This window comes from Petaurus breviceps, unplaced genomic scaffold (assembly GCF_028583685.1).
Source record: "Petaurus breviceps papuanus isolate PSGF00001 unplaced genomic scaffold, PetGlider_PUasm1.0 221, whole genome shotgun sequence".
In the NCBI taxonomy this organism is placed as follows: Eukaryota; Metazoa; Chordata; class Mammalia; order Diprotodontia; family Petauridae; genus Petaurus; species Petaurus breviceps.
Window position 1 is genome coordinate 9,594,439 of NW_027185877.1, and position 13,783 is coordinate 9,608,221.

The following is a 13,783-nucleotide window of genomic DNA, read 5'->3' on the forward strand; positions in this document are numbered from 1 at the left end:
CTGTCTTATTAATTTTTTTGGAAAGAAAAACACCAGAGGGCTTATTTTCAGGGCAGGGCTTATGTTGTCCTGCCTCAGCTCTCCTCTGCAGCACTGCTCTCAATGGCGCCAGCAAGCAAATCACTGGGGAAGAACAGGATGACGCGCTCACTGCTGCAGCTCTGATTGGATGCAGCTTGGAGCATGGCATGCGTTTCACCCGGGGGGGGACGGTGCATACAGAGGGTACCGTAATGTAGCGTGTAGCGCAGGGGATCACCTTCACTACAGTAGCAATCTCAATAGGGCTTATTTTCAGGGGAGGGCTTATTTTAGAGGAATCTTACGCAGTAAGGGGAGGGCTTATTTTCGGGATAGGTCTTATTATCGGGGAAACACAGTATATATACTCCTTCTAACTGCCCTAATATTGAGAAAGGTCTTATAAGTTACAAATATCCTCTTCTGATGTAGGAATGTAAACAGTTTAATCTTATTAAGTCCCTTATGATTTCCCTTTCCTGTTTACCTTTTTATGCTTCTTTTGAGTCTTGTATTTGAAAGTCAAATTTTATATTTAATTCTGGTCTTTTCATGAAGAATTCTTGAAAGTCCTCTATATCAATATTCAATATCCATTTCTTCCCCTGAAGAAATGCTCATTTTAGCTGGGCAGGTGATTTTTGTTTGTAATTCTGGCTCCTTTGCCCTCTGTAATATCATATTTGAAGCCCTCCAGTCCTTTAATGTAGAAGCTGCTAAATCTTGTGTTATCTTGACTGTGGTTCAACCATACTTGAATTGTTCCTTTCTAGCTGCTTGCAGTATTTTCTCCTTGACCTGAGAACTCAAGAATTTGGCTATAATATCCTTGCAGTTTTCTTTTTGGGATCTCTTTCAGGAATTGATGGGCAGATGCTTTCAATTTCTATTTTATCCCATTTCTAGAATATCAGAGCAGTTTTCTTTGATAATTTCTTGAAAGATGATGTGGGCTCTTTTTTTGATCATGGCTTTCAGGTAGTGCACTAATTTGAAAATTTTTTCTCCTGGATCTACTTTCCTGTATCTATTGTTTTTCAAATGAGATATTTCACATTGTTTTCTGTTTTTTCATTCTTTTGGTTTTGTTTTATTGTTTCTTGAGTTCTCACAAAGTTATTAGCTTCCATTTGCTCCATTCTCATTTTTAAGGAATTACTTTCTTCAGTGAGCTTTTGGCCAGTTCTGCTTTTTAAGGCATTCTCCTCATGGACTTTTTGGACCACTTTTACCATTTGGACTATTCTGGTTTTTTAGGGTATTATTTTCTGCAGTATATGTTTTGTGTCTCCTATAGCAGGCTATTGACTCATTCTTCATGATTTCTTTGCATTACTCTCATTTCTCTTCCCAGTTTTTCCTCTACCTCTCTTGATTTTCAAAATTCTTTTTCAGTTCTTCCATGACCTGGAACCAATTCCTATTTTTCTTGGAGGTTTTGGATATAGGAGCTTTGACTTTGTTGTGTTCTGAGTGTGTGTTGTGATCTTCCTTCTCACCATAGTAACTTTCAGTAGTCAGGTTTTATTTTTCTCATTGTTTGCTCATTTTCCTAGCCTATTAGTTAACATTTAACTATTTGTTAAAGTAGGGCTGTGCTTCCAGGGTAGAGAGCACAGTGCCCCAGACTTCTGGGGTTTGATGCAAAACTGTTTCCAGAGATACTTCTAGGGACCTGTAGTGTTCACTTCTCTCCTGGTCTGTGATGGATCATAAGCATTCTTTTCTACCCTGGAAATGTGAAGATTGTTGCTCCAGTGCTGCTGCAAGCTCTGCTATGCTAGTGCTCCTCCTCACCTTGGGCCTACCACCCAGGACTGGGACCATGATCCAAGTATGGGCAAAGCAACAGAGTCCTGCTTCAGTGCTAGCAAAAAGACCCCTGTAATTTCCTGATCAGTTGTTTGACCCCCTTACTATCTGTGGGCTGAGAGCTCCGGAACCTGCCTCTGCCACAGCTGATTCAGTGGTTCCCAAGGCCTGATCCTGGATTGCTAGGACTGGAACTGTGCTGGCAAGTCAGTCATGCTCCTCTTTCACCCTGGTGCAATAGACCTTTCCTGCCAACTTTCCAAGTTGTCTTGGACTGGAGATTTGTTTCACTCCATTTTTTTGTAGTTGCTGCTGCTCTATAATTTGTTTAGAGTAATTTTAAAAAGGTATTTGAAGGGATTTGGGGGAGAGTTCAGACTCCCTACATTTAGTCCACCATCTTGGCTCTGTCTCCTAGTGGGATCTTTCTACTTTGCCCACTGTTTCTCATTGGTTTGGGCAGTTTCCATTCATGATATCTTGAAATCTGGACCTTTTTCAATCATAGTTCCCAGATAATTTGAAGAATGTTGGATTCATTACCTATTTACCCAGGCTTTAAAATGAGACATTTCTTGTATTTTCTTTTCAAAATTTTCAGCCATTTGACTTTATTTTAATGTTTCTTGAGTCATGGGGTCATTAACTTCTGTTTTGTATATTGTAATTTTCAGTCTCATACTTGGGAAAAGTTTTGCATCTCTTCTTTTTTTTTTTATTTTTTAAATAAAATTTTATGTTTATTTTTAGTTTACATCATTTCCATAAGATTTTGAGTTATAATTTTTCTCCTTGTCTTTCCCCTACCAACCACTCCAAAACAGCGATCCCACTCTATACCCCCTCCCCCAATCTGCTCTCTCCTATATCATCCCCCATACCCCCTCCATCTTTCCAGTAGGTCAAGATAGATCTCTATACCCCATTATTTGTATATCTTCTTTCCCAATTGCATGTAAAAAAAACAATTATATATATATACCATGTTTCCCTGATAATAACACACTGTCTTATTAATTTTTTTGGAAAGAAAAACACCAGAGGGCTTATTTTCAGGGGAGGGCTTATGTTGTCCTGCCTCAGCTCTCCTCCGCGGCACTGCTCTCAATGGCGCCAGCAAGCAAATCACTGGGGAAGAACAGGATGACGCGCTCACTGCTGCAGCTCTGATTGGATGCAGCTTGGAGCATGGCATGCGTTTCACCCGGGGGGGGACGGTGCATACAGAGGGTACCGTAATGTAGCGTGTAGCGCAGGGGATCACCTTCACTACAGTAGCAATCTCAATAGGGCTTATTTTCGGGGGAGGGCTTATTTTAGAGGAATCTTACACAGTAAGGAGAGGGCTTATTTTCGGGATAGGTCTTATTATCGGGGAAACACGATATATATATCTCAAAACATTTGATTTTAAAACTTTGGATTCCAGATTCTTTCCCTTCCTCCCTCATCACCCACCCTTACTGGGAAGATAAGCAATTCAATATAGGTTGTACATGTGTAGCTACACAAAACATTTCCATAGTGGTTATATTGTAAAAGATTGACTATATTTCCCTCCATCCTATCCTACCCCACCACTTGTTCTATTCTCTACTTTGACCCTGTCCCTTTTAAAAAATGTGTGCTTCCAACTTCGCTCCCCATCAACCTGCCTTCCCCTCCATCATCCCCTGTCTCATTCCTTTCCCCCCTACTCTCCTATAGGGTGATATACCCTATTTAGTATATATGTCATTCCATCCCTAAGCCAAATTCAATGAGAGTAAGGTTGACCCATTCCCTTTTGCCTTCCTGTTATTCCCCTCCATTGTAACAGTTTTCCCTTACCTCTTCTATGTGAGATAGTTTACCCCATTCTGTCTCTCCCCATCCCCTCTCATTATATTCCTCTCTCACCTCTCAATTTCACCTTTTAAGTATCTTCCCTTCCTATTCAACTGGTCCTGTGCCCTCTGTCTATGTGTATCTGTACACATATACATATGTATTCAGATGAACATATACCCTCATATATAGACATATGTATGTATGTATACATATATATATATATATATACACACCACTTTATATTTCCTTCAACTATTCTCATAATGAGAAAGTTTCATAAGTTACAATTATCGTTTTTCCATGTAGGGATATAAATACTTCAACTTTGATAAATTCCTTATGATTTCTTTTCCTTGCTTACCTTCTCATGCTTCTCTTGCTTCTTGTATCTGAATGTCAAATTTTCTATTCAACTCTGTTGTTTTTTTTTTAACAAGAATGCTTGAAAGTCCTGTATATCATTGAATGACCATATTTTCCCCTGAAACATGATACTCAGTTTTTCTGGGTAGGTGATTCTTGGTTTTAATCCCAGCTCCTTTGACCTCCAGAATGTCATATTCCAAGCCCTTTGATCCCTCAGTGTAGAAGCTGCCAGATCCTGTGCTATCCTGATTGTGTTTCCACAATATTCAAATTGTTTCTTCCTGACTGATTGTAGTATTTTCTCCTTGATCTGGAAACTCCGGAACCTGACTATAATATTCCTAGGAGTTTTTTTTCGGGGGGATCTTTTTCAAGACATGATCAGTGGATTCTTTCAACCTCTATTTTGCCCTCTGGTTCTAAAATATCAGGGCAATTTTCCTTGGGAATTTCTTGAAGGATGATTTCTAGGTTCTTTTTTTGATCATAGCTTTTAGGTAGTCCAATAATTTTTAAATTATGTCTCCTGGATCTATTTTCCAGGTCAGTGGTTTTTTCAATGAGATATTTCACATTGCCTTCTACTTTTTCGTCTTTTGGATCTGTTTAATAGTATCTTGATTTCTCATAAAGGCACTAGCTTCCATTTGCTCCAATCTAATTCTGAAGGAATTATTCTCTTCAGTGAGTGTTTTTTCATCTGGCAAATTCAGCTTTTTAAGGCATTCTTCTCCTCACTGGCTTTTTGAGTCTCTTTTGCCATTTGAGTCAGTCTATTTTTTAAGGTATTATTTTCTTGTTGTTGTTGTTGACTTTCTTTTCATAATTTTCTTGTATCATTCTCATTTTTGTTCCCAGTGTTTCTTCCACTTCTCTTATTTGGTTGTCAAAATCCTTCTTAAGCTCCTTTATGGCCTGTAACCAGTTTGTATTTTTCCTGGAAACTTCTGGTGCAGGAGTTCTGACTTTGTCATCTTCCTCCTGTCCCATGCTTTGATCTTTTTTGTCCCCAAAAAAGGAGTCCAAAGTCAGACTGCTTTGCTTGCTTTGCTTCCTTTGCTTGCTCATGTTGCCACTCAATTACTTGACTTTTGAGCTTTTTGCCACTATAGAACTCTGCTTCCAGAGAGGAGCTTTGTACCAAATTGCTGGGGTTTTCTCAGCTGCTGGAGCTATTTGTTGGGTGCCCTCTCAGAAGCCTCCACTGGCTCTGGCAAACTGGTCATGCTCCCCAGTACCTCTACCCTGGACAACAATCCAGATCCAAGCAGGTTAAAGCAAGAGCAATTACCCATCAGACTGGTTGATTGTTCCCCCTATAAACTGCAGGCCAAGAGCTCTGGAAGCATCCACAAGGCAGTAGCTGCACACCATGTAGCCTCAGCTGCTTCTCACCTCAGGGGCAAAGGCCAGACCACACTCATGAACTCACTGTTCCTGCAAAGTCTACACAGACCTCTCACTTTGTCTTTGGCATCTATGAGTTGATAATTCTGGAAACTGCCACATCTGCTGGTGATCCACTCTCCAGAAGTCAGCTCCAGTCGTGGCTGGTTGGAGTGCCCTGAGGCTAAAACCTTGGACTCACAGGGGCCTGCTCTTGACCCTTCCTGCTGGTTTGCCAGGGTGTCTTCAGTGGTAGGTTCGTTTCTCTCTGTCACTTTTTGGGTTCTGTAGCCCTAAAGCTTCTTTAGAGTAATTTTTGTAGTTATATGAGGTAACTATCTATGGGGGGGACCACCGGGAGTCTTCCTGCTTCTATGCAGCCATGTTGGCTCCTCCCTTGCATCTCTTCTGCTATGCTTTTATTTTTCTTCTTACTCTTTCCTCTAATGCTCCTTCTTCAGGTTTTTCCTCTAGATTTCTAAATGCATTTATCATGTGATTAAAAAAAGTTTTGCTTCATTTCTTCTACAAATTCTAGTTGACTTTTTGGGGAGTTTCTGACTCTTTACAGGGTGTATCTTTTTTGTTTACTCATTTTTCCCATCTAATTTGAATTGAAATTTTGTCTTAAGGCAAGTTTCTGCACACTTCTGGAGGGAATATTAGAACCTTGCTTAGTTCCTGGTTTGTATTCTCTGGGTATAGAGTATTAAGGATTTTTCATATCTCAGGGATGACTCAGTCCAGGGAACTGCATTCCCCAAGTGATCTTATTTAGGGCAAAGTCTGATCACTGTGCTTCTCATCTGGGTTTTGCAATTTCTGGATTCCAGTCTTGTCTGGACAATACAATTCCAATCTTGCACTTTGATAAAAGTTTTAGCATATTGCTACTGATTCAAAGTCCCAGGAGGCTCTGCAGGTTTAGAATTTTAGAACTACAGGATTACCCTAGGTTTGAGCTCCTTCTCTGGTTACTCAACTGCTGACCTCACTCAGCCCATTTCTGTGGTATAATAGCCCGACCCATTTTTCTTGTTAGAGCCACACAACCACCTCTCAGTTTTTTTTTATGGTGATATGACAAACTACCATTACTATCTAGATGTTACTATGTATAGTATATAATATGCTACTTATAAAGTCAAATAAAAGTTAATATTATTAATAACTTCAGTAAAGTTGTTTTTGTCCTTCATTTTTTGATCCCAAAAGTATTTTATTTAATTAAATTATCTTTTTAAAACTTATGAACTCATCAAAAATCAACATCATAAACATTTCAGTATACAAAGAGGAAAAGAAAAAGAAATTGTGTATTTGGTTGTGAGCTACTGTATTATGTAGAGTTTAAAATCCATGTGTGGCTATGTGTAATGGAGAAAAAATATGAGAAGCGTTGTAGAACTGCTGCAGTCCTACTAGGGTAGCTTGGTATAATCAACCAGCTGGCTAGAGACACTGAGACTGCCAATTCCATCACTGATCACAGAATCAAGGTTAAATATCACCTTGCTTCTGCTGTGCTCCCATACTCAAGATCCTTAAGGATCTCAAACAGCACAACATTTTTCATGATCTCCAATGCCATTCACCAACCATTAAGGACAGAGCATCAGAGGTGATGTCAAGATTTCATCAGTCTCAGCATCTTCTGACAGCAGTGACATAAATTCCAAGAAACTCTCTCTTGGTTTTCAAAGAGCAGACAAGATAGAGGTTTACAGCAGTATAGTATATGGTCCAATGCCCTCATACTGCCATCTGACAGAGTAGAAGGTAAGATTCAGGTTTAAAAAAAGTTTTAAGAATTTTATGGATTGTACTGTATTTATGGTATTCATTCATATAGTATGTATAATATGTATTCATGTGTTATAAAAAGTGAATATTGTCTGAAATAAATTTTTTTATTGAGATGTTAGCACAAAAGGTCACAGAATTATAGGGAATTAGTACTGGAAAAATGTTTTGCATGTTACCAATTTTATTTTGTGTACCGCATTTTATGGGTTTTTTTTTATTATGTTAGGAAAAGTGCATATTATCAGAATTAATGTTTAGTTATAAAGAATTGTATGCAGAAAAGTGTATTTTCAGCAATCTCCAGCAAAAGATTACAGTTCTTATTGGTCATGAGAACCTATATCAAAATTCACAGTTTTTATTTTAATGCCATTTTTGGGAATGCCTACAAAAATTGAGGAATGATTGTACTTTATATGTACTTCATATTCATGTGTATGTGTATATGTATATCTCTCCTTTTAATCCATAATAGAATGTAACCACTCATTTGGTTAGGAACTGTTTCATTTTTCTCTTTGTTATGTACAAATACAATTTTTGCACATAGTAAATAAATATTTGTTTAATTAGCTGAATTTGTAAACTATCAGAGCTTATACTTATGTGAGATGACCTTCAGAATCTTAGGGTTATCTCCATGCCATGGTGAAGCATCAGAATAGAACCTTAGTGAAGGGTAGGAAAAACAATGGGAAGGATCATTCTTTCACTTCTTGCTTCATTTAGTTTTAGGAAACTCCTTGGTAAAACTTTAAAGCACTATTAGCGGGAAAAAAGAGATCCCTGTTCCTTCTTCTCCCCCACACAAGGCAGATAGTTCATAAGTTACTTTTATTAAATGATTGGGATACAAAACTTCATCATAAAATGACTGGAAGTTCTGTGCTGAGAACCCATACATATAATGCATATACACATATATACATGTGTCTCAGATATAATCAGCATTCATTTTCTCTTTTCTTAGGCTACTGAGAACTGTGTATGCATTCTTCATAACCTATCCTACCAACTGGAGGCAGAACTTCCAGAAAGATATTTACAGAGTAACTACATTCAAAACAGGAATATCCAGACCACCAATAACAAAAGTATTGGGTGCTTTGGAAGTCGAAGCAGGAAAGTGAAAGAGGTATACTGGGATGTTTTCATAACATGCTTTTTATATTATGTATGCTTCTAAACCCTCTCCCCTTCATTTGCAGGTTAAAGGCAAACAATACAAATTAATTTAAGTTTGCACACTTTTAACAGTAACCAGCCTGATATGTGGTGAATTTACTTTGAAGTCCTCAAATGAGTTCTTTTACTCCAAACAAAGTTCTTTTACTCCCAACAAAGTTATCTCCAGACTTCGCTGGCTTCATCAGTCATATAGTCAGGCTTGAGAGGGTATTGCTAGTGCCTTGATTCTGGATTCTGAATGCTTTTTATAAATAGGAATTTTATTCAAAGAAACCCAGGAAAATTAATAATATTTGGGCATCAAATAATCACATCACAGACGTCTATCTTCCCCAGTTGGAAGAAGCTTCAGATTATCTATCCTGCTCAACTATTCCCTGAGGTAAATTAAATAGCTGAAAGTTGTTTAATGGTAGGTGTCAGGGAAAAAGAGTTAAAATTAACCAGAACTTTAATCCTGATCTATTTTAGAGGATAGTGTCTTTGATGCCTTATCTAGTTTACCTAAATATTGCTTTTCAGTTATAACCTCTTGAGTATTTTATAACTGAAATATATCTTTTTAAATTAAGAAGACTGATATTGACAAATCCAAAATCAAACTAACCCAGAAGATTACACAATGAGTGTTGACATGAAAGGTAATAGAATGTGACTTTCCCTCCTAGTTAGAATGTTTCAGACAGAAGTGGTCTAAGACTGAAGATAATGTGTCAAATGTAATGATAATGCAAGGGAGCATGTAACATCTAGATTTTTTTTTATTGCTTTATAAGACACATAGCATGGTACAGTGGTAATAGGACTAGATTTGGCATACAAAACATATATTCAAATCGTATATTGGCTATAGAATCTGAGTAGTTTAGGGCAAATCACTTCCCTTGCCTTGAGTTTCCTCAAGTATAAAAGAAGGAATTTGAAATAAATAACTTTTAAAATTCCTTATCACTCCATATCTATGATCCCATTTTCTTGAAACAGAAAAATTTTGTAGCTGATTTTAGTTGGGGATTTATCAACATCATAAGAATCGATTCCAGACCAACCTCTTCTTGGTTTCTTGTATTCCTAGAGGGTGTTCTATAGGGAAGAAGTTGAAAAGGAAGTAGAATTATGGAGAAGGAAATTGAGTTGTTGAAGCACAGGGGTGTTCTGAAGTCAGCTCAAATTGGATGAGAAGAGCTTATTGTTAACTTTTCATTGTGAGCATTTGCAACTCAGAAATAGGCAAATGCTACAAAATTGGTCTTGATTTATTGTTTTGTTGATTTTCTAGATGTAAGAAATTGATGGGGAAATGATTACAAAGCAGATAGAATTTTTGTCATATGTAAATAGGGGTGGGGTAGGTCCTATTATTAAACATTTACCAGTATACCCCTGGAAAGTGTAACCATTCAAGTTCTCTTCATTTACTTCTACCAAACACCCTGCCTCTTAGCTCTTTTTTTCCTACTGTTCCATTTTAGACAATTGTTCCAATCTATTCTGGTTTGAATAAGGAATTGTAAAAATGATTGCAATACATTAATTCTAGAATCTGATATGTTTACATGACTAGCAATACCAAGACATCCCACTCCCAGAGGAAAGGAGTAATCCTAAAGGTGTGGAATGGCTGTGGCACTCCATTGTGATCAGAATGTATCTATCTTTGATAGCCAAAAGTATAAGAAACTACACACAAGAAGCATCTTTGGGAGCTCTCCAGAATCTCACAGCAGGAAGTGGACCGGTAAATCTCATTCCTATTTTAATGCTTTTTTAAAAGATGAAGTAAAATTCATTAGGTCCAAAGATGGGCAACTGTGGCAAGTCAGAAATGTGCCCATTTCAATTCCAGAAAGAATAAAAAAACTATTACTTAATAGTTTTCCTTTTGTTCCCAAGGTGGATCATATTACAAAGGAGTGGCTCATATAGTGTTTATAGAAAATTACATAAAAATTATAGAGAAAGAAACCATGTGCTAGCACTTATTTACAGAAATCTGACTACAGAATTTCAAGTATTCTTCTATCCTCTCCTGTGGACTGAAAGTAAAATTTTTGGTTACCAAAATTGTATTAACTCCTCTGAAAAAATTGGGTTTCTGTTCTAAGACTTTACCTCAGGTAAATCTCCATGGGCACCTGTTTGTATTGTGAAACTTCCTTGCTGGAACAATTTAGATAACAAATATTAAAAGGTATGATCCCTGACAGAAGCTCTTTAGCTCAGCACTATATAAATAACAATTAGATAAATAACTTAGAGAAATTATTTTACAGATTTGAATTGTGACCATTAAATTATCCTAGAGTATGAAAACTAGACAGATTTTTGAAAAAATACATTCTGTTTCTCAATTGTTCATTCTACTGGAGAACAATGTCACATGTGGATAATTTTAAATTGATCATTCAAAACTATTTCATGATTGGCTTTGGGATGAATGTTAATATTTTTCTTTGAGTATGGTTCTATTTGTACTAAACTGTAGTTTCGTGCTCTGAAAGAAATAAAATGTTAAAACAAAATCCCATATCACATCTAATCACAATGAAGAAAACTCAACCAAAACTCCAACCCTTAGATTTATGGCAAGATTCACTATGGATGCTGTGTCTGCATTTGTTAATCATAAAAGGCTCAGACATCTCTATTTAATCAGTCCAAAGTCAGGTGTGAATGTAAGTCCTTAATCAGTTTGAAACGATCATAGGAACATTGAAAAGTCATTGCATAAAAACACATGATGCCACAAAAGTCACAACTTTTGGCCTACATATAAAAACAGCAAGGTAGTTTGAGGCCAGTTGATTGAGTGAGAGATTATAAATTCTGGATCTGAGAATTCCAGACTCTTGAATGAAGGTTAGAAGACGTCTCTCTTTTTCTTCTTTCCGTTCCATCAAGAAGAAAATGCATCCAACTAGAAGTAAAGAGATACATACCAAGGACAAAAATGTTCTGAGTCTCCTGAGAAAAAGCACCTAAGTGTCCAGAGATTGAATGGACCAGGTTATAACTTTCTGATATACAAAAGATCAGAACATTAGGGTAGTGAGGTGGCACAGTGAATAGAGCACCGGCCCTGGAGTCAGGAGGACCTGAGTTCAAATGTGGCCTCAGACACTTAATACTTACTAGCCATGTGACCTTGGGCAAGTCACTTAACTCCAATTGCCCTGCCTTCCCCCCTCCAAAAAGAAAAAAAAAAGATCAGAACACCTGGAGATTCTGTTAGCATAATTAACACTGTATCCCTGAGCCAGTGGCCACATCTCCAGAGCAGCAGTGTCTAGCAGTAGCTTTTACATTGGAAATTCAAAGATAGATTGGGCACATACTAGTCACAGTGAGAAAAAACAGTCTCAGGACTCTAAGGGCACTAATACTTAGAGAACAATAGAGAGCCTATCCTAAGACAACTTCTTGAGGAGTCCTTGAATACAAAAAAAAAAAGAACTTCTAGTAACTAGGAACTGCAAGATATTCCTTTGCCATAATGGCTTCCTACCCATGTTTCTTGAGACGATTTTACTGTAAATTTGAACCCATTGTTCCCAGGGACCTTGTATGTGCACAGGAAGAGTCTGTTCCTGGTTAGGGGGATGTTTCTCTAACAACTGTCTTCACTCTACCTGGTCAGTAAATAACCTTTCTAAAATGTAAATTTTGTCTCTGATAATCAATGGGAGGTACAACACAAACTATGTAGGAATTCATGTGTGACAGTTAAAGAAAATCCCATAAATCCAAATAGGTGGCACATGGAACTCAGGAACACTGAGTTCAGATATGTCCTCAGACATTTACGTGCCCCTGGGCAAGTAACTTAACAGTGTTTGCCTCAGTTTTCTCATCTCTAAAATGAGCTTGGAGAAGGAAATGACAAACCACTCCAGTATCTTTGCCAAGAAAACCCCTAATGGCTTAAGAAACTGAAACAACTGAGTAGCAATAAACCTCAGATCTTTAAGGGAGTTAAATAGTAGTGAGCTGCCCTCAGAAGACTGTGAGGGACTTGTAAGAATGAAAGTTAGGGAAGAGATCTCAGAGGGACCACTACAGATTACTATACATACACTATACATTATAATACACTGTACATTAATCTTTTAGATTATTTCTTTACATTATCCATACTTACTTGCTGAGGTTCATGAAAGTCTTCCATACTAATTTTTTTTTTGCTTTTTGGAGGGGGGAGGGCAGGGCAATTGGGGTTAAGTGACTTGTCCAAGGTCACATGGCTAGTAAGTGTTTAAGTGTCTGATGCCGGATTTGAACTGAGGTCCTCCTGACTCCAGGGCTGGTGCTCTGTTCACTGTACCACCTAGCCGCCCCCTTCCATACTAATTTCAAATCATATGATCTATCCCTTTTACTTACTGCCTGACTTTAAACTAAATCAGATAGCTTTTAAATTCATTATATTACTCAGGCAAGTTCAGTTTCAGCTGACTTGGGGATTGAGACTATTCAGACTGATCTGAGGATCATCCCTCCTCCTCTGTACAGTAGAGTGACATGATAATGACCTAAAGAAGAAGACTTGGACACTTGGACACTGCTCCTGGGGACAACTGGAAGGCCATTACGAGGGAATGGATTAGTATGTGAAGGGTGTTTATCAGAAAGGAAGTAAATTAATAACCAAATATTTTAAATAATTATTCTTTCTAACATTGCTATTTCCAGTCTCTACCTGATAAAGGAGTATAAATGTTTTCAGCCCTTTTAAATATTCAGTACCCTTTACAAAGCAGCAATCAGTCCAAGGTATCTGTGACTCTAATATCTAGCTTAGAGAGTTACAAGTTATCTCAGCCTTTATCAGAAACCATTTTCTAAAAGGGTCAGTATCTATTCCAGAGCTAATGATTTTAAATTAACATTTAAACTGAGAAAATAGTTTAAAAAAATTTTTAAGGGTTTTTTTTAAAAAATGGTTTGAGCAGTTACATGAAAATTGACATCAAAAAAGTCTAGATATTGCCTTGTGTTCCTAAGAACTAAATGCTACCCAGAAAACTGATAGCATATGCCTTACATATAGATGCCATCTGCTGTAGCCCAGACTGTTGTCCAAAAGGAAAATGGCCTTCAGCACACGAGAAAGATGCTACACGTGAGTGATTTAAGTGTAAAAAAGACTGCAATCTCATTGCTGAGAAACTTGTCTCGAAATTTGTCTCTGCAGAATGAAATCGGTGAGTTTTTTCAAAACATACTTAAGTGGTTTTGTGTGTGTGTGTGTGTGTGTGTGTGTGTGTATTCAAAACCCCAGTCATTGTGAAAATAATGTAAGGAAAGGAAACAAAAAAATATATATATTAATTGAATAATGTAGGATATGATTTTTTTGCACCTAGGATTTTAGATT

General features: G+C 37.4%; 1 protein-coding gene across 2 annotated transcripts in view; it reads left to right on the top strand.

The window, feature by feature from the left end:
- Window positions 1-13,783, top strand: part of PKP2 (plakophilin 2) — a 162,051-nt gene that overhangs the window by 119,582 nt on the left and 28,686 nt on the right. For both annotated transcript variants that reach the window (XM_069094835.1, XM_069094834.1), the window contains exons 8-10: window positions 8,192-8,356; window positions 9,974-10,147; window positions 13,457-13,610. In XM_069094835.1, the coding sequence (XP_068950936.1) occupies window positions 8,192-8,356; window positions 9,974-10,147; window positions 13,457-13,610 (493 nt within the window). The remainder of the gene's footprint in view (window positions 1-8,191; window positions 8,357-9,973; window positions 10,148-13,456; window positions 13,611-13,783) is intronic.